The sequence below is a fragment of the Jaculus jaculus genome, chromosome 2 (assembly GCF_020740685.1).
Source record: "Jaculus jaculus isolate mJacJac1 chromosome 2, mJacJac1.mat.Y.cur, whole genome shotgun sequence".
Lineage (NCBI taxonomy): Eukaryota > Metazoa > Chordata > Mammalia > Rodentia > Dipodidae > Jaculus > Jaculus jaculus.
In genome coordinates, this window is record NC_059103.1 from 214817737 (window position 1) to 214838293 (window position 20557).

Sequence of the window (20557 nt, forward strand, 5' to 3'; positions counted from 1 at the left end):
CATGGAATTACCCATTTCTGGGAAAAGGAGCAAAAAAGACAGGAGTCACTAGACTAATTGCCTTCCTCTGTGTGTGTGTTGTGTGCAAACGTGTGTGGAGGCCAGAGGTCAACATCCAGTGTCTTTATAGCTTTCCACCTTATTTTTGAAGACAAGCTCTCTCACTAACACTGGAGCGCACTGATTCAGCGAGACTAGCTGGTCTGTGAGACCCAGGGACAGGGTCTCCGCTTCCCTGGTGCTGGGACTCTAGGGATGTGTGCATCGCCTGACCTTTACACGGGGTGGGACGTGAGCTCGAGTGCTCACACTTCTGTGGCAAGCACTTCACCCACTGAGCCCCCACCCCAAGACTTTCTAATTCATAACTTCTCTTTCCATTGACAGAACCCAGCGACTTACCGACAGACAAACTGTAGGCCTGTGTCAGGAGAGCAGACCGCTCAGAAGGGGTCTTCTTTGGTTTGCCAGCTTTCTAGATAAATCCAAGCAGACCACTGGCCTTCTCGGGGTGGCCACATACGGGGCTCCCTGTTTCAGGGGGACAGGAAGCCCTGCCTCGCTGCTGCAAGAACTCATCTCCCAGCTGGGACCCCACCGCAGTGCAGGCCCTAGCTGGGTCCCCAACCGGGTGCAGACCCTTGTTCAGCGCCGGACGCCCTTGGCTTCCACGCCTAGGGCAGGCTTCTACTGTTGTATTCACTTGTTTCCACACTTAGGAAATCGTCGGCTTCCTGGGCGCTGCGAGGTGGAGGTGTCTGGATGAAAACTACCTGCACTGGACCTCGTTCTCCCTGTACCCCACTTCTCTGCACCTCCCTTGGGCCTCAGCTGAAGTGTCGCATTCTCAGAGCAGCTTCCCTTCCCTCAGCAAACCCAGACCCCTTCATCTTCCATCCCTATCTCCTGCGCCGCACGTCCCGAGTTGCTTGAGGTCCAGTGTTGGCTGTGCCACAGGCTGCAGCGTGAGCCTGAGCACTGCATCCCCCTCTGTGCGGGCCTCCTGCCCGGGGACCTTCGCAGCGAGCTGTCAGGCGTGCCAGGCGCTCCGGGCAGGTGGAAGCCACAGCAGGCGGAGAGCGACGGGTCTGCGCAGCCCAGTAAGGCCGGCCGCCCGCCGTCTGTCCGGGCAGAACCCAGTCTGTCCTGTCTCGCGGGCACCCCTCCTTCTAGACGGGCGGCGGCAGCGGAAAGCGGCGACGGCTGGGGAGGTCGCGGCTTCGCCTCGTGTGCACTCGGCGGGGCTCTCAAAGCGGACGTCGCCTTTCCAGAGCGGCTGTCGTCGGGGCCCGGGCAGGCCGCCGGCGAGGCGTCGTCCCGGGATCCCTTCCGAGTGGCCCCGAGGTCGGGCCCGGAGCGCCCGCGCGGTTGCCCGCCCGGCAGGAGACTCTCCCTCGGTCGGCAGGGGCGCAGGGCGAGGAGCGGGTGCAGGCAGGCGGCGGCGACCCGCCTCGGGGCGCGAACTGGGCGCCCCCGCCCCGCCCCCGCCGGCTCCGCCCCGCCTCCCTCGTCCCTCCCGCCCCTCGCGCGGGGTCCGCGTCTGCGGCTGCGTCCCCCGAAAGGCGAGCTGCGCCGGGTTCCGGTCCGCAGGGAGAGCGAAGGGCATCACTCCCGCGCCGCGCCGCACCCAGCCCTGAGCGCCGACGCCCCGGGATGTGAGTGCGCCCCGAGCCGCTCCCGCGCCCCTCGCCCCGTCCGCGGAAAGCCCCGCGGCGCGCGGGGTCGGCGGGGGGAGGGCTCGGCGCGGGGTTCCCGGCGCCCTGGCCCAGGGGTGGGGACGGGCACGGGACGGGACGGGGACGCGGCGCGCAGCCCTCCCCGCCGGCAGGTACAGTCGCTCCCCTCCTCTCCCTCCCCTTCCTCCGGCTTTCCGGGGCCCCGCGCACCTTCAGCCCTCTGGGGAGGGGAGACAGCCCTGCCCCCCACACGCACACAGGTGCGGGGCGAGGGTGCGGGTCACCCCGCTGGAGCGCCGACCTTCTCTCTGCGGCCAAGGTGGTGACGGTGGACGCTGTGGGGAGGGAGTGTGCTGGGGGTGGGGCTCTGCGCTCCAGGCGGACCTCGGTCTGGATCCCCGGGAGGACATCGCTGCTAGAGGCCAGAGGATTGGGGCCTTGAGGGGTCTGCCGAAGGCGGGTCCTGTGATCCAGGCTTTTCTCCTCCCCTCCCCCCTCCAGGCCTGCTTCCCAGAGGACCCCCGCCCGCAACCCCCCCCGCGTCTCCCCCAGGCCCGCTCCGAGCCTGCTGCCTGCGGCCATGAAGAGCCTCGGCCTGGCGCTGCTGGCCTTGCTGCTGTGCCCTGCACCGGGTGAGTCGGGGGCCCGCGGGGTGGGGGCAGGTGGCCGTGAGAGGTACTCTGTGGGGCCGCGGACCGCCCGAGGGTCCCCTGAGCTTCCTACAAAACCCACACCCCCTCCTTGACTCCTGCGAAGCCTTTGCCACTCGCCTTCTACCCCCAGGGTCTCTCCCAGCTCCCAAGGTCCAGAACCTTCCCTCCTGGCAGATGTCCCCCATTTTCAGAGGACCACTAGGCCTCCAATTTAGTCTTTTAGGCCCTTCCTAGCTTGGAATCCACCCAGCTCCTGAGACTGTGTGCAGGTGGTGAGGAGGGTGTGGAGGCGTGGTGTCCCATATTTGGTGCTAGGCTGAGCGCCATTGGCCAGCCCGGGCCCTGTGGGAGCAGACCCATCCGTGGGCATGGTTCCATCCTGAGCTCTGTAGCAAGTGGAGACAAAGGGGAATCAGGGTCTGACTTGGCCAGACCCCAGTTCCTCTGGTCATTCCCTCCCCATGCCCTGCTCAGCCCATGGTCTGTGGTGCCAGGACTGCACCCTCACCACCAACTCCAGCCATTGCACCCCGAAGCAGTGTCAGCCGACGGACACCGTTTGTGCCAGTGTCCGGATCACTGACCCCAGCAGCAGTAAGTCTGGACCTGACCTGGAGGTGGGGCTACTGGACCTGGCTTTGGGGTGGGGCTACTGGACCTGGCCTGGGAGTGGGGCTACTAGACCTGGCCTGGGGTTGGGGCTTCTGAAAATAGGACTCCCAGCAGGGGTCAGAGATGTCCACCAAGTCCCTCTGGCCTTGGAACAAGGCACTACTTGCTTGTTCCTCCCTGGATGCTTGGTGTTTAGCTTTAGTGGCTGCCCAGGAAGGACCTGGGGACAGGGAGGACACTCGGTGGAGTGGAGCCCCAGCCTGGAGCCCCTTTGTCCTCCCCAGGCAGGAAGGATCATTCTGTGAACAAGATGTGTGCTTCCTCCTGTGACTTCGTTAAGCGACACTTTTTCTCAGACTATCTGATGGGGTTCATTAACTCTGGGATCTTAAAAGTCGACGTGGACTGCTGTGAGAAGGATTTGTGCAATGGGGCATCTGCAGCAGGACGCAGCCTCTGGGCCCTGACTGGGGGACTCCTGCTCAGTCTGGGGCCTGCTCTCCTCTGGGCTGGGCCCTGAGGTCCTTCCTCCCTCCCTCATGTGGGGCTTGGGAACTTGGTCTCCTAGGCTGTTGCTGTCCCTCCCTAGCCTGGCCTAGCTGAGGCTGGGGAGCCATGGCCCAGCATTGAGGTCTGTGGCTCTTAATCTCCTCCGATGAGGAGCCTGTCCACCTCTTTGCCAGCTCCACATCCCAGGCAGCTGGACCTCTCCAGGAGACTAGGCTTCTGGGCCGGAAGCAGGGGGTGGGGAGTGAGGGCAGGAGGCTGGGACCCCCAGGTCTCCAAGGGGAGGGGAGACCAAGCCAGGTATAGCCCAACAGTCTGCCCTGGGGCATTATCTACAGAGAAATAAAGTCACTTCTGAGTCCTGATGCCTGGGTCTGAGCCTGGATGCGGGGGGGAAAGGTGGGCAGAGTCTTGGTCTTGAGACCACAGCCATGTGGGAATATGGTCAGGTGCAGGGTGGTTGGTGGGCTTTGGGCCTGAGAGAATCGGGGGTGGGGGGGGTGAGTGAGTGTCGAGATGGACAGGATCACGGTGTGAGCCTGAGGGTGAGATGTGAGAACCTGTGTGCCACACCACAGGTGCCAGAGGTTTACACATCTGGGTACATAAATGCATACCACAGCATGTGGGCCAAACACTCACATAGTCCTCACTGGTGGCCAGAGATCACATGCTGACCTGGAGTCCACTCTTTGTGTTCACAATCACATGCTCACACCCTCTGGCGTCTGCACACACCATGCTGAAACATCCCCATCACACCAGCACAGACCAATGTGTCTGGGTGCATGCCCGCTACTGTCCTGAGATGTCCACTTGCTAGACACAGGTGTGTCTGCTCAGCCTCCTCTTATTTTAAGTGCTGAGGTGATCCGGCTTGGGGGCTGAAAGCCCTGGGATTGCTTCAGGCCAAAGTGGAGCCCTCACTGCCTAGACTCTGTCTTTTCACTGCTCTAAGTTGGTGTCCAGCGTGGTGGGGGGGGCCTCCTGGGGCCCAAGAAAACTGATACTGTTGTGGACTGGCACAGATGGGTAGACATGAGGGGAGACCTTTGCAGGTAAATGAGTTGTCCTGTTCCTTCTGCCTTATCTCTGCACCCTGAGACCAGCCCTGCCTCCTGCACCCCGGCCAGTGACTAGATACTCCATGGACAGCTTGTGTGGTCCAGGCTTACCTTATGATGCTTGATGGACACCCCAGGGGTTCTCTGGGTTTTGAACAGTGCTTCTTCCATACCACCTGTGGCTGACCAGACTTGTGGTCACTGCCAGATCCTTCAGAAAGGGAAGTATTGGTGTCTGGAAGACCTACCCTCTTCATTGCTCCTAGAGGCTGTGTGAGTGACAAGAGTAGAAGTCAAGGCAGGTGACCTGGCGGCATGGGGTGAGGCCTCCTACCCTCACTGGAAGCTGATGGTGACATTCTGCTGTGGACACAGCCTGAGTCTAACAAGTCATAGAGGTTCAGCTGCTTGGCTCCACTTGAACTTTGCTACATAGGTTTGCAGTGGCCCCATCCTGTAGCAAGCTGTGCTGCCCCTGCTGGTGCCTAGGGTTTGGGGGTTGGGGGCAGAGGAGCATGTTCACAGAATCTGGAGAAGCTAGAGGTGGCAGGAAACCCCAAAGCAGCAGACACGTAGAGGAAGCCTTGGAGCTATGGGGGGGGGGGGACAGGCTGGGATCGGCCTGCCAAAGGGAGAACATATCTTTGTGCTAAATAAAGTCTGAGAGGAGCCTTTGAAAACACAAAAAGGAGCGAAGTGATCTGGCCTCTTTGAAGAATGATATGAAATTAGAAAACAGCACTTCCTCTCTACGGTCACACCACCCTGAATGCACGTAGTCTTGTCTGATCTTGGAAGCTAAGCAGAGTCGGGCTTGGTTAGGATTGGGATGGGAGAAAAGAACACTTCTGGTCTACAGTCATACCACCCTGAATGCACATGGTTTCGTCTGATCCGGAAGCTAAGCAGAGTCGGGCTTGGTTAGGACTGGGATGGGAGAAAAGAACACTTCTGGTCTACAGTCATACCACCCTGAACACACCTGGTCTTGTCTGATCTCGGAAGCTAAACAGGGTTGGCCCTGGTTAGTGCTGGGATGGGAAAAAAAGAGAACTTCCCGTTTGCACCCTAATGGGCTTCTGAGGGAGGGGCAAAAAGCACCACAAGGGTGAGGGCCCTTCAGTACACCTGCCTGCATTGCCACCTTCCTTGACTCTATGGCAGAGTCTAGACAAGATGTTGCCAAAGGCTGCCTTCCAAATGATGAGGACCACAAGTCCACAGGATGAGGCAGAGCTCTAAACAGCTGAGCAACTCCCCAGCAACCTCTTTCCAGGGCAGTGTGCCTCGGTGACCTGTGGGTTTCAAGCTCTGACTAGTGTGCCTGGAATGAGGGTGTCTGATGTATTTAACCATCACTTTTTTTCCTCAAATACTTTATTTCTTTTTAATTTATGTGAGAGAGAGAGAGGGAGAGAAAGAGAATGGGCATGCCAGGGCCTCTAGCCACTGCACATGAACTGAAGATGCATGTGCCACCAGGTGCACCTGGCTTGTGTGGATTCTGAGGAATCTATCTTGGGTCCTTAGGTGTTGCAGGCAAGTGCCTTAACCACTAAGCAATCCCTCTGGCCCTTAACCATCTCTTATGGGTGGGTGCCACCACAACTCTGGGGGGACCATTTTTGGTCCTGCCATGGGTTGAGGTGATCAAGATGTAAGGTTGATTCTGGAAAGTAGGAGGCAGGGCCAGACAGGAGATCTTATGCAGGAATAGATCTCAATGATGCAGTGAGTTTTTATTCTCAACAACCCCGTCCCTATGCCCTCAGCACGGGTTAAAGGCATGCATGGCCATGCCCTATTTTTTTAAATTTATTTATTTGAGAGAGAGAGAATGGGTGAGCCAGGGCCTCCAGCCACTGCAAATGAATTCCAGATGCATGACCCCCCCCTTGTGCATATGGGTTGTGTGGGTCCTGGAGAGATCCAACTGGGATCCTTTGACTTTGCAGGCAAATGCCTTAACCACTAAGCCATCTCTCCAGCCCCACGCCCTAGTTTTATGTGTGTGCTGGGGATTGAATTCGGGTCCTGGTATTTTCAGAACAAACACCTTTACCCACTGACTATCTCCCCAGGCCCCTCTGTTCATTTGGTGGACAAAAAGTGGAGCCTTGCTGAAATTCCCTTTGCCAATATGTGGGTGTAGCCGAACATCCTTGAGGCAAGGTAGCCACTGTGTTCCTGGAGCTCTTGACCGCCTCCCTGCTGCCCTCCTGCCCTGGCCTTGGCCTCTTCCTGGGGTGCACTGCCTTGTAGACCAGGCTGTTTGGCAGCTGTTTCTGTTCACCATGCTGTGTTGGTTCATGGCATCCCCACAGTACATGTCCTCTGAGGCACTGGAGTCTGTCATTCTTGTACAGCTTGGGGGCTTCAACCTCAGGGACTTCCTTGCTCCTCCTGCAGAAGGGCTGTATGTGTTCTAGAGTGTTGACACATTTGGTAGCATCACTCACACATCCCATCATCTCATCTTATCCATGGTGTGGCAGGAGAGAAGGAATTCTTCCAAATGGCCACTTTTGGGCTGGAGAGATGGCTCAGTTGTTAAAGGCACTTGCTTCCAAATGGCCACTTTCTAAGTGCTATTTATTAAGCAACAATTATCTATTTCCACAACTTAAAATGTGACCTTTACAACAGCAGTTCCCAATGGACAGGGCTGGCATCTTCCTGTCACCTATTGGCCATTGCTGTGATGTGCCCATCTTGGCAGCTTCCTAGCATTTCGAGGAGGGCTGAGGCCAGTCCCCTCTGATCCCCATTTTGTAAACAGTATTGCCACATTCAGGCTTTATTCAGACGGATGAAGTCTTCTATGACCAGAACAACCACTGTTGGAATCCCAGTTTGGCTTTTGTACTCTGGGTTTAAAGCTGCCGTTGCTTTTGCCTTCCTCATCACTCAGAAACTTGAGGGTCTGCCATGTCCACCGGGGCCTCCTGGATGGCACCCCTGTACTGTATGACCTTTGCCTTGGACCTGCATGTTGCTAGGCAACTGGAGTCTTTCTTAACACCTGTTGCTTGGTTATCCATAGTTTCTGTGGTATGGAAGTTTAATAATTACATTTTTCTAGTAATTTTTGGTGTGGAAAGCTGATGTTTTGGGCTTTCTTGGCGATGTCCTTCCCAGAAGCGCCCTTTCCCCTTGTGTCAGCAGGAAGATGAGGGCTGCTCCTTGTTTTACAGGTAATGCTGACAGGGCAGGGCTGAGACCCTGGGACCTCTGGCCTTTGTGTGTACAGAAGCTGAGAGAAGCAAGAGGACGCCCCCCCCCACCCCAGGGACAAGTTGCTAAGACATCTCAAGATAGGGCTAGGTGGGAAGAGCTTCCTGCGTGCTCTTTCAGGGGTACACTCCCAAGGGCCAAGGCTGCGTGGAGGCTGAGTGACAGTGGGTGGGCCATGGGCAGTCCCAGCCGTGCAGGGTGGGGGAAGATGATGCAAACAGGTCAGAGGCCATCCTGGCAGCCTGGGTGTGTAGATCGACAGCTGTGACAGCAGTGCCTGAGTGGGCTCCTGTGACCACCTGTTTTCCCAGCCTCATTGAACGAACACTGCTCTGGGAAAAAAGTGTACAGAAGAGGATGGCACGTTCCTGCTGCCTGGTGAATGGCTATGTGGAGAAATAAAAGGAAGAATTACTGTCCTGCTTCTCTCCAGCTGAGTGGTGAGCTCTGTGTACATGCTGTCCTCTGTCATATCGGTCCAGAGGGTCAGGTGGTGGGCTTCAAAGTGCCTTTTCTGGGCGGGCTGGAGGTCCAGCACAGCCTGGCTGCAGCACTCCCACCCTAAGCTGTGACTCTGCTGCCTTTCCCAATGTCGAACCTGCTCAAAGCCTCCGAGCGGTGCGCTGGACCCAGGCTGACACCAGTACATTTCCAAACATGGCAGCAGGCAGGTGGGGCCTGCAGAACAGGAGCTATCCAGATGTGCAGAGGGAATTCAGTTGATCTGAGGCAGATGCAGTACACCTCACAACCGTAGCAGAGGGAAGGAAGCTCCCCAGTTCTGCACCCCTGGTGGAACTGTAGGTTCTCAGGACAGACAACCACACTGTCTGGAGGCAAATGGAGGCAGCCTGGCCTCATTTCCAGTTTTCCTGTCGCCTGCTTGGCTTCTGCGTCCATGGCATTGTCTCTTTTCACAGCAAGGCTGAACTGTGACAGCGGCCTGCGGGCGGGGCTTGTCTGTTTTCAGGAGGCCTTTTCTCTACACTCGAAACTCTGCTGTGGGCTTGAAGAGCAGACTTTATTCAACTTGGACTCATTACATATTCATATTTCAATTATATATTTAAAATCAGGAATGGCTGACAAGTTTAAAGGAAAAGCCCTTCTCTCTATTGACATAGTCGCATGTGTCCCTTACTTAATGACCAGTTAATTCAATGAGGTTTTCTAATGCAAGCCACCCTGGCATCTGCCACAGTTAAACAGCTGTGTTTGGTCAAAACTTACACCACCTTCAGACTGAGCTTTGCTTACAGTCCACTGACATCTTCATCAGGACAGTGGCCACTCAGCCAGACAGTGAGTGCCTCTTACCTCCCGTGTTACAGAGTAGTAAAGTCAGCTACTTGGGTTGATAGAGTCCTCCCACCTACCTGCCCATCAGCAGGTGTCCTGTACACCCCCCTCTCTGTCCTTCCCTGTTGGAGGGAAGGTTTCATCCCATGGCGCTCCCTGGTGCATACCTCATTTACCCTTGGTGATGTGCCCTTGGTGTGCTAAATTCACACCTGAGAAGCAGTTGAGAGAAACAGGATACTGGGGTGAGGCTGGGGCTCAGTGGTACTGTACTTGCCTAACACACATGGGCTTTGTGTTCACTACTTACCCACTCCCCCCCCCCCCCGCCAAAAAGGGAAGTCATAGGAATTCTAATGTGATCTGCATGAAAAGCCAGGCTATCTGCATTCAGATTTCTCCCTACCTCCTTATTGAGTGGCTGTGGCCAAGTGTACCATCCACCACACTCACAGCCTGGTCCTGGGCTGTGAGGGACACAGCAGCTCTAGGGCTGTTGTATATGTGGAAATGGGGTGGGGCCCAGCCTCAACCTTCACCTGTTCCAGGCTGGCAGTATGCTAGTCTAGGCTGGGCAGGGGAGGAGGGGGTGGAAGTTGGTGAGGAGTGTGGATTCAAGGGAGGGTCTGCAACTCCTCTCCTGTGTCCCCTCCAGGAGTCTTCACTGTTTACACCCATAAGAAGCCAAGGCTGGCTGGGCATGGTGGTGCATGACTTTAATCCTAGCACTCACACTCCAGAGGCAGAGGTAGGAGGATTGCTGTGAGTTTGAGGCCATCCTGAGACTACAGAGTGGATTCCAGGTCAGCCTGGGCCAGAGTGAAACCCTACCTTGAAAAAAAAAAAAAAAAAAGCAGAACAAGCTGAGGATGTCCATCAAGAGATGAGGGGTTGACCAGCCATAATATGCTTGGGAGCTGAGGGGTAGGCCCTGGACCCTGGGGATGGACCAGTAAGCCAGACAGACTGGATGCCAGTGAGTGTCCACGTGCGAGCACATGAATGTGTGTGCACGAGCGTGTGGGGTGTGCTTGCATGTGCTCACAGGGGTGCTGGTTGTGGAGAGGACAAACAGCACACTGCTGTTTCCACAGGACCTGCTATTTGCTGGAAGCAAGTCCAGGGGAGTATGGTAGTCATCCGCTCGTTGCTGAGACCAAGTACTTGACCAGAAGCAGCTGATGGAAGGAAAACTTTATTTTGGCTTTGTCTTGAGGAGAAGCTCCATGATGGCAAGAGAAAGCACAGCATGGGCAGAGGCTGGACATCACCTCCTGGCCACAGCAGGTGGAAAACAAAAGCAGAAGAGTGAGCCAAGGGGGAGTTGGCTATAACATTCCGAAGCCCACCCCCAGCAACATGCCCCGTCCAGCTAGGCCGCCTCCCAAATTGCAACCATCTGGGAACCAAACATGAGGGTGTGTGTGTGTGTGTGTGTGTGTAGTTTTTTGAGGTCGGGTCTCCCTCTAGCCCAGGCTAACCTGGAATTCACTATGTAGTCTCAGGGTGGCCTCAAACTCACTGCAATCCTCCTACCTCTGCCTCCCGAGTACTGGGATTAATGGTGTGCACCACCACACCTGGAAGAACACCTGAGTTTACAGGAAACATCTGAATCAAATCACCACAGAAGGCAAGTGCCTTACAGGCAAGCTTCAGAGCCCTTTCCTTGTCCAAGAGGAAGTCAGGCCATCGTCCACCTGGAGCAGAAGCAGCAAGGCATTAAATTGCCGGGGACCAACTGGCCAGACCAACTGGGCACACTGCTGAGGCCAGGGCTGGGGAAGCCCTGGGGCCAAGCAGGGCACAATGTCTCCTGCTGGTCTCTGCTTGGCTCTTGAGAGTGAAGCCTGGGGCTTCCTCCTCTGCCTGCTGAAATAAGGAACATGGGCCAGGAAGCGGGGCAGTCCCCGGGTTTAGGTTGGTTATTTGAACGAATAAAGAAGCCTCCAGGGAGAAGTGTGCTTCCACCCAATTCCCCATGTCTCTGCTCAGGGTGTCTTACACAAATACAGGACATGCAAATATTATTCAGCCGGTCATTTACTGTCCCTGAAGATTTGTAGCTCTCTCCATGTGGGTTGCAGATGGAGCCACTGTTTCTTCCCACAGCTGCACCAGGCCCTGCAGACACACTCCGACCCCTGGCCCATGCTGTGTTCCTCTTCCCATGTTCCTCTTGCAGTGTTGCCTGGCACGTGTGTCTGTCTGTGGACAAGCTCTCATGGCTGGCCTTCTGGCCCCTGTGATTCTCGTGTGTCTGGGTGTGGCAACTTAGAAACCACATGTGCAATACAGAAGGTAACCACGTCTGAGCAACTGTTAGACTTGGCCAGGCAGACCTGTGCTGATTGTCATGTGCAAACTGAGGCTGGGCATGTGTGGGGCAAAGATTGGTGACAACATGGTGAAAGCAAGGAAATGTATTTGCTTTCTGTAGACAGGGGTTCAAGAATTGCATAGGCTTGAAGCTGGTACCCAGATTCTGGAAGTCATCTGCAGGGTGGCTGCAGGGCTGGTTCCAAGGAGTCATCTGTACAATGGTTGAAGTTCCTTTGTCCTCCATCTGGCTCAGCAACTCTGGGACAGATGTCACAGGATGGACACTGCACTTTTCTATACTAAGTCTCAAAGAGGCACAGGGTTGAAGCAGGAGAGAAGCTATGTTAATAGCCATGTTAAGTTTGGGAGTTTTGATCCCTCCTGTTTGTTTTTAAATTTTAATCTTTTTCAAGGTAAGGTCTCACTCTTGCCCAGGCTGACCTGTAGTCTGAGGATGGCCTTGAACTCATGACAGTCCTCCTACCTCTACTTCCCAAGTGCTGGGACTAAAGGCATGTGCCACCATGTCCTGCTGAAAATCTTAATTGGCGAATAATCCTAAAGATCTGTCTTCTATAGCTGCCTCCTGGAGATTTTGGGGTACAGAGCTGCCTCACCTATTTGTGTGGAGGGGAATTTTGAGGGAGGGGCTGATATTGTACAAAGCTTCTGGAATTTAGCTTGTGTACTGTTAAGGGCCTTTGAAACATTTTGAATGTTTAAGATTTTATTTATTTGTTTGCGTGTGTGTGTGTGTGTGTGTGTGTGTGTGTGTGTGTGTACCAGCACTTCTTGCCACTGCAAACACCAGATTCTTCTGCCCCTTTTTGCATCTGACTTACAAGGGGCTTGGAATAGAACCTGCGCCAACAAGCTTTACCGTAAGTACCTTTAACCGCTGAGTCATTTTCTCAGCCCTATTTTGAATGTTTTGAGCTATGAAGGATAAAAGAATTTAAGAAGGCAGAATTCAAAGACCAGGACATAGACAAGGCAGAGAGATTAGACCTTGGCAAACCAACAACAAACATTCATATTCCACTTGAACTGTCTGAGCCCCAGGGTTTGTGATTTTCTAGATTGTCATTAGCCAGCTAAAGACAATGCTGAGACTCTAATACCTGTCTGGATTCACTGACATGAAAACACAATTCTCATAACATGGCGCAGACCCCAGCTTGATGGACTCTTAGTAAACCTAGGGCCGTCCTGGTTTTAGGTATTGTTCCTGCCAGAAAACTGACTTGTCCTTGTATTGCCTCTGCTGCAGAGTGCAGTCCCTTGTCACTGGGCTTAAGGGTGGGTGGGGGAGTTGCTCTCTCTCTAGGACTAGTGTACCCTGTCTTCAAGCGCTGAGCCAGTGAGTGCCTCTGGAAGGAGAAAGACTTGGGTGGCCTTAGCTCACTTGGTTACACAGATGGGTCAGGGGTTTGTTTTCCTTTATATTTTTGTGAGAGGGGGAGTTGGATGAAAATTGAGGCCTAGTACTAGGTAAGCTGTGGGCAGAGTCCCTGCCAGCAGTGGGGTGACGTGAAATTAGAGCTGGGCATGTGGCACATACCTTACTCCAGCTCAGGAGGCCGTGGTAAGAAGGGTTGTCATGAGTTTAAGATCAGCCTTCACTTCACGGTGAGTTCCAGTTTATCCCAGGTCTTGAAATAAAGCCTCAGCTCCACAAAGGTAGTAGATGGTAGATGGAGATGAGGGGCTCGTATGTCCCTGACTGCAGGCGGTGAAGGTTGCTATAGCAGCTGGTGGAGGGACACTGGAGGGTGTTACGAAGGGGTGATGAAACCAGTGATGAGATCTATTCTTATGAAAGCATGTTGGCTCTTGAGTTTGGGGACAATATTATTTACTTTGTTCAGGAGTCAGAAAGGGATTATGGTTGAAGGCCAAATTGTTGGGTATATAAAGGTAGATAGATGTTCTGGCTTTAGTTGTCTAACTTTTAGAAAATAAATCAGAGGTTGTTTGAGTGTTTAAGGGAAATAATGAGGGAGCAATTGAGGGTTTTAGGATTATTTGGGGAGGCTCTGGCTAGGAGGCATTGATACAAATTGGAGCTGATTGGGTTAATTTTAACCAGAAAAGTATTAGTTCAGGTATTAGTAGGTTTTGTGGAAGGGAATGCGAATTTGGACTTTTATATTAAAACCAATGGCATCATTATCTATGGTATTGTTTGGATGTGAAAGGTGACACCAATGGTAATCCAGTCTAACAGATTTTGGGGGGCAGGGACGAGTCCCTTAGACAGGGACATGTAATCTCTGTTCATAGAATTATTTCATTTATTTGATGCTTGGATGTTTTTGGGGTAATTTCATAGAAGGGGTGGTGGAGTAGGTTAGGATAACAAAGGAGGGGGGAATTTCAGGACAATGTGGAAAAGAAAAGTGGTCAAGGCAGAGGGTGGATGTGGTCTAAGTAGGAGAAAAAAAATCCCATCTAGATGGTCACATGCTCACACGCTGAACTGGGGTAAAGACATGCTCCTCCGCAGAGAAGTAAGGAAAGCCAAAATGAAGGATGGTGAGAACTCCACAGCCAACCCTAGCAAGTACTTTCTCAATGCTAGGCATGTTCCCAAAGTGGCTAATCTTGGATACTCCCCTGAAGTTGTTTGTCCAGACTAGAATTAGCACATCAATAGCCTGATCTGTGGGCAACTTACTGGCAAAGCTGGCAGTCTCTTAGTATGGAGTCATAGATTTTTGTTTTCACAGATATATGGGGATTTTTACTGTTTGAAGAAGAGCTTGAGGTCACCTGCAGGCTCACTGTCACACTGTGTGTGACTGGCTGCTGGGCTGAGTTCTGGATGTGTTTTAGACTTGAAGGAGAGCTTAGCTTGAGTCAAGGGAGGTGGGTCCAATGCAGGCCTCCAGAATGTGTGGCTGCAGAGGGTTGAAGGGCCGACTTCTTTGTCTCCTTCTCTGCATTGGTATTTCCCAGTGTTTCGAAGCCATGTGTCTTTGGTCACTCTTTCAGTGGAAAACTGGAACCTGCAGTGGGGGTTGGGCAGCCTCTATTAGCTATAGAGTAAGAGAGAGCTGTTTGATGGGTGAGCCCTGGATTAAACGTTGGCTTTCCTTCCAGATTTCTGCATGTGAGTGCAGACTGTCAAAGGCATGTTTGGAGCCAATATAGATGTCTAGTCTTTCACCTGTTCCCAAGATGAGAGCTCTAATAAGGGTTCTGCCTTTTGGGCAAGGATGTTTGTGGTTTGGCGGGGGCAGGGGAGGGCCCTCTATGATTTGGTTTGCAGTTCTTACGGTATATCCCAATTTTCTTATTTAATTTAGAATAGAACAGCTCCCGCCTATGAATCAAGTGTGTTTCAGGTTTGGAAGTGAGGCGACTATTAAACTGGGGTATATTCTAGATTGAGACTGGCATGCTGCCTACTGTGCAAAGAGGGTGAGCTGAGGGTGTTTTAAAATGCCCTGACACAGAGGTGTCATGGGTGTGGGGAGGAGGTTGTAGGATTTAGGGTATGTGGTTTGTGGATAGAAATGTTTGAATTTCTTTTTATTATTATTATTTTGAGAGAAAAGGAGGCAGAGAGAAAGAGATTGGGCTCACCAGGGCCTTCAGCTGCTGCGAATGAACTCCAAACATGTGTGCCTCCTTGTGCATGTGTGCGATGGTGTACGCTTGTGTCACTGTGCCTCCGGCTTACGTGGGACACACAGACACAAACATAGAAAGCTTATTTAAGGTCCAAGGCAATGCAGTACTGAGTGCTGTGAGGAACAGTACTGAAGAGGGTGATGGGCTGGGAGTAGGACAGCACAAGGAAACAACAGTAATTAATGAGCTCATAATCGTGAATGAGATGGTCAGAGCCACTCAGATCCTTGATGGTAAGAATGAGAGTGTCATATGCGGACTCAGTGGTCTGAGGATGTTAACCTTCAGGAATCTGGAAATAAGGGGCTGGAGTTCTTTGTTGCATTCAAGTTTGAGGGGTTATTGAGGCTTAATTGGGAGTAGGAGGGGCCTTTTAACTACCTGTTATAGAGTTACCCTAGTCTTGGCCAGCTGTGTGGTACAAGCTGGAGCTTGATTTGATCCTGGAATGTGTCAGCCAGTCTCCTGCAGGAGGCCCAGAAGACCCATCACAGAAAAGTGAGGCTCTTTTGTCGTGGGGGTGAGGTCTTGGTGAGTTTGATTTTCCCCTTTCTTTTGAAGATGGGCAATCTCTTTTCCACATCCAGGCTGAGCAAGGAATATGAGGAGGTGGGACAGACATTGCTTAATAGCAAGGTTGACCACACTTAAAGAAAGACTATTTAGTTTCACATTGAGAAAGGTCAGGCATGGAAAAAGATGTGTCAACCTAGACAGTGTCCTTGGCTCCAGCTTCCTCTTGGAATGTCAGCTCACATGACCAGTGGCCTGAAAGAGCAGCCCAAACACTTATGAGGGGCAGGACGGAGTGGAGAGGCTGGAGTGATCTGGATGGGGTCCAGAGGGCAGGGCTGGAGTAGACAGGAGCAGGAGATGGAAGGAGGGGAGAGAAGGCACATTCTGCAAGTAGAGCTAACTGTGCCTTCAGGGAAGGCCTGGCTAGTGGGATCCTGCACTGAAGACAAAGCTGGAGGAGGATATTGTCATAAGAGCCATTTTTAGGCTAAACTCCTAGTGGGTCATTTTGTTTAAAGGCCAGGCATGTCACAATGAAGTCAGGCATTTGGGCAGACTATCCCATCCTCACAAGACAACCTTAGGGTTCCTCAGTAGACACTCCAAAGGGGGAGTCCTCAGGAGTTACAAATTGAGTATTTCTCTTGTCAACACCTATAGGAAGGAGAGACTGACTGGGCTTGAAGAGAGAAAAAATTAAGAGGCCAGAGAAAGGGAACATCTTCCCCAGTATCCTGAGGAGAGATGTCATCTTTGACTTGTGACACTAGAGAGGGTGAACTCATTCCACAGGAGTCCTCTTGCAAAGGAAAAGAGATGCAAAGGCCCCATCCATGGAGAAGCTGTAGTGGACGACCTGACAGCGTTAATTTGTGGATGGAGTGGGCAGACCTAGCACTAGGGCTTTGCCCAAGTGCGGTGTGAAGGGGACCTGCCCATGTGAACAGTGACAAGCCTTTTCTCTCCTGACAACAGAATCAAGGACCCCCCCCCCCCGCCCCGATCAAACCAAATTCTTCTCTTTAGCTTACAGTGTTCGTGAAGGGTGATGGGTGGCAGCCAGAGGTCCACTGAGGTTGGATGGTATTCAAGGATGGAGAAAGAAGAATGAAAGGGGTAAGAGGAGTCCTCCCAATGTGTGGATTTGCCTGGATCAGATCAGCTGACACTGCCAACTGTGCCACACACTGAATGTGAGGAGGTTCCCAAAAGGAAGAAAATGTACCCCTTACCTTACAGGCCACATCAGGCTACCCTCCCCTATCTAGTGCCTTCAGGACCTACCAAAGCATAGTGCTGGTCAGCATCCATCTACTGCAAATGGGAAGTAATACTGTCCACAGAGATGGAAAGGAAACCTAGCTCATGCCCTGTTGGCTACAGTGGTCCAGAGTCACAGCTGGAGACCTTCTGGTCTCCCTGGTCAGCAGTCCCCATCAGAGACCTTCAATTCCTCACAGATTGGTCAGCCAGCTACCACAAGCACCAGAGTGCAGAGGGTCTGGGGTGGGGGAAGACAGGGGGCTCTCAGTTCAGGACATCATGGGGCCAGGTAGAAACTGAGGCCAAAGTTGTAGAGAGCACAGATTTTTACCAGGAGAGCTTAAGTCAAGTCTCTCCACAGGCAGAGAGGGACTGAGCCACTAAGGAGAGCTCTGGCCTTCCCTTGCCAGGGGCTGGGATTATACAGGGCTGAGTGAAACTAGTCGTAGGTCCTAAGTCGCCTGTAGGGTGGTCGACTGTCCCTCACTTGTTCTTTAACTGACTCAGCAGATGGCTGTCACAGGCTGGACACAATCCTTTTCCACTCAGCTAGGACTCAAAAGCCAGAGTCAAGGAATGAAAGAAACCATTTTGGAGTCCACAGTCACATTAAGTTTGGTCCCTCTGATGATTGTTTTTACTGCTTAAAGATTTTAAAAAATGTATATTTTATCTTTATTTATTTGTAGACATGCTGGAGAGAGGGAGAGAGGGAGAATGGCTGCACCAGGGCCACTAGTCTGTGCAGTCAAACTCCAGATACATGTGCCACCTTGTGCATCTGGCTTATGGGGGTCCTGGAAGAATTGAACCTGGGTCCTTTGGCTTTGCTGGCAAGCAACTTAACCACTAAGCAATCTCTCCAGCCCTGCTTCAGGATTTTGAGCCACAGAAAATGCCTTTCCCTCCTCTGGTTTGAAGGGATTTGATCATGCTTTCTTCATGGGCTGGACTGGCAATTCGTGATTCCGGTGTTTGACTTTTGATTGAGAAGGGCTTGCTGTTTAACAATGGGATTCAGCCTGACTGAGGAGCACACCTAGGTGTGTGCATGCGTCTGCATGCATGCAGGCACATGTTTGTGCACGTGCTTGTGTGTGTTCCTGCTGGAGCTGGGGCAAGATGTGGCCTATTTAAATATGTGAGACCTCTAAGGAGCCTTTAACCCATGACAGGCAGGAGCTGGTAGACATATTTTGATATGTGCACGGCTGCAGACCCTTTCCCAGGGATGAAGACTCCTCCCAGGGTGCAGCCCAGGGTGTGCCAAGATCTGCCTGCTGTGTTTCCACACACCGATCACTGTCTCAGGAAGGAAGCAGATGCCTCCAAATGGCCCAATGTCAGGGAGGGGCTAGGGCTCCCTTCTAAGGACAGTCCAGGTGCCAGGTTGTCATTCTTGCTTTAGTCTGGCCTCCCTGGTGAAAAGGACATCTAGGAGTGGTCATCAAGTGATGCCTCCACATACATAAGAGAGCAGAGGGCTGTGTGGGCAGGTGGTGAGGGGCAAGAGGACTGTGTGAGGGCATAGTGGAGATTGGGGATGCCAGATAGGCTGGGAGTGAAGTCCTTAGGATTAGCAGTGGGGCCAGATGTGTGGCTGGTGAGGCATCATGTTACCCATCTGTGGCCTCAGTAGCTGTCTTCCTGGTTGAAGTCCAAGAATGGCTAGCTGGTCACAAAGCCTCTACCCCCGGCCACCACCATTCTCAACTTCCCCCTAACTTCACGCGGCTCCTTCTCTTGGCATTGGTAGGAATGGCTCGTAGCCACTGGCCATTGCTCAAGTGAAGGCTGGGATGTCCTGCAGTGTCAAGTACACATGATGTATGAGTATGGGGGCTTTGGAGGCAGCACTGTTTCCTTAGGCCAGGACTAGTCCTAAGGCTGCCTCTTCCTGTTTCACTGGGTTCTTGGTGACCTGACCGTGCATGGCAGAATTGGCTCCACATTATACTCCCCAGGCCACTGAGCCCTCCCCTCCCCGTCCCATCCAACATGGTGGATGTTGGCAGCCAGTCTCTCAGCAGACCGTCGACAATTTTGTAGAATGAATGAAATAAGAAGGAGTGAATGAAGGATGGAAATGACTGAACAGGCTGGGAGTCAGTGTGTCTGGTGAACACATGTCACGAGTCACATGCAAACGGGCCATGCAGGGTGGGTGGTGGTGGGGGAAGGAGGCTCCCTTGGCTGGACCCCCAGTGTCAGCCTCTCCTGTTCACTCCATGCCTCTGAGGACCCACCTTCCAAACCTCCCATGACTCGAGGGTCCCTGCTTGGGCCCTCTGAGCCCTGGCCTTTCTCAGAGTGAAGGGGTCTAGGCCATGTGCAGCCATAGTGGGGTGGCATAAGCCCATGGTACTGGGCCTTCCTGACAGAGGAAGAGAGAGTATATCCCTTGCTGTCTTGACCCAACAGGTCTTCCAGGGAGTCATTCCATCTGAGCAATGTGGCTTGGAGGGACAGGTAATGAATAATTTAAAAATCAAGTCATTCTAGGCTGGAGAGATGGCTCAGTGGTTAAGGTGTTTGACTGAAAAACCCAAGGATCCAAGTTTGAGTCCCCAGTAGTCATGTAAAATCAAATGCACAAGGTGATGCATATGTTTGGAGTTCATTTGCTGGCTGGAGGCCCTGGAGCACCCATTCTCATTCTCTCTCTGTGTGTACCTATCTGCCTCTTTCTCTGTTTCACTCTCTCTCAAATAAATAAATATTTTTTTAATTAAGTCATTCTTTACTGAATGTTCGTTAGTGTTCCCTGGAGTAGTTGCCATGGTTACCCTGGCTTCCCCCAGAGCCCTCCTGGAGGTGACACTGTTAAGGCAAACCTTCCATTTCTCCCCATACAGACTCAGACATGGCCTAGGAAAGGCCTCAGGGACTCCTGCTGTGAACCCCTTGATTCCCATGTATATGAGGATTTGTCTGGGGTCAGGACAGTGCCATCCCCAATGATGCTCAGAGCTGTGTTTACTGGGGCTGAGCTCTCGCCTGCCTCCTGAGCCCTGCTGACCCAGCTGTGCCCACAGGATTCCTATTCTATGTCTCAAGGGTAGTCATGTGTGCTGAGACCACATGCTTCGTGAGGTGTGACAGCCTCCCTGCCAACTCTGCCTGCCGCCAGTCCATGTGGCTCCTCGCTTTTGCGCAGAAGAGTAGGTCAGCCCTTTGAGTCAGGAAAAGAAAGGACCCCACAGGGCAAAGGCAACACAATCACCATGGAGGTCTCCAGTTTCACTAGTTGCCAGGGGAACATAAATGCACTTGAGCTGTCCCTGCTGGATTAAGAAACTGGAGAAGGTTGACAGAGCCACATGTTGAAGACTGTTTCACAGCACCCTGTGAACGTTTCAGGTCAGAGAAGAATCCTACCACACCTGCATGGTGCATCATTAGACTCTTAAAAAATATATATATATATATATATATATATGTGTGTATGTATGTATGTATATATATGTATATGTAGTATGTGCCCATTTCCTGTACCTGGATACCTTCAGCATGTGCTTGTGTCCTGTACCTAGGCACTCTCACATGTGCCTGTGACCTGTACATGGACACTTTCAGCATGTGCCTTTGTCCTGTACCTGGGCACTCTAAGCATGTGCCCGTGTCCTTTACCTGTACAGTCTCAGCATGTGGCTGTGTCCTGTACCTGGACACTTTCAGCATGTGGCCATGTCCTGTGCCTCACATGTGGTACCTTAAGCCTGGGTAGAGAGACCCCCAAAAGGGTTCTTTTCTTGGCTCTGGCCCTGGCTCTATT

General features: G+C 52.7%; 1 protein-coding gene and 1 long non-coding RNA gene across 2 annotated transcripts; both read left to right on the plus strand.

Moving 5' to 3' along the window:
- Positions 1–1538: 1538 nt before the first annotated feature.
- Positions 1539–3813, plus strand: Ly6h (lymphocyte antigen 6 family member H). The gene is made up of 4 exons (XM_045143990.1): positions 1539–1655; positions 2178–2308; positions 2804–2923; positions 3226–3813. Coding segments are annotated over exons 1-4 (489 nt in total). The 5' UTR covers positions 1539–1653; the 3' UTR covers positions 3462–3813.
- Positions 3814–7708: 3895 nt separating this feature from the next.
- On the plus strand, positions 7709–10541 carry LOC123458487. The gene is made up of 3 exons (XR_006635679.1): positions 7709–7836; positions 8058–8186; positions 10140–10541. It is a non-coding gene; the product is annotated as an uncharacterized LOC123458487 (long non-coding RNA).
- Positions 10542–20557: the final 10016 nt, after the last annotated feature.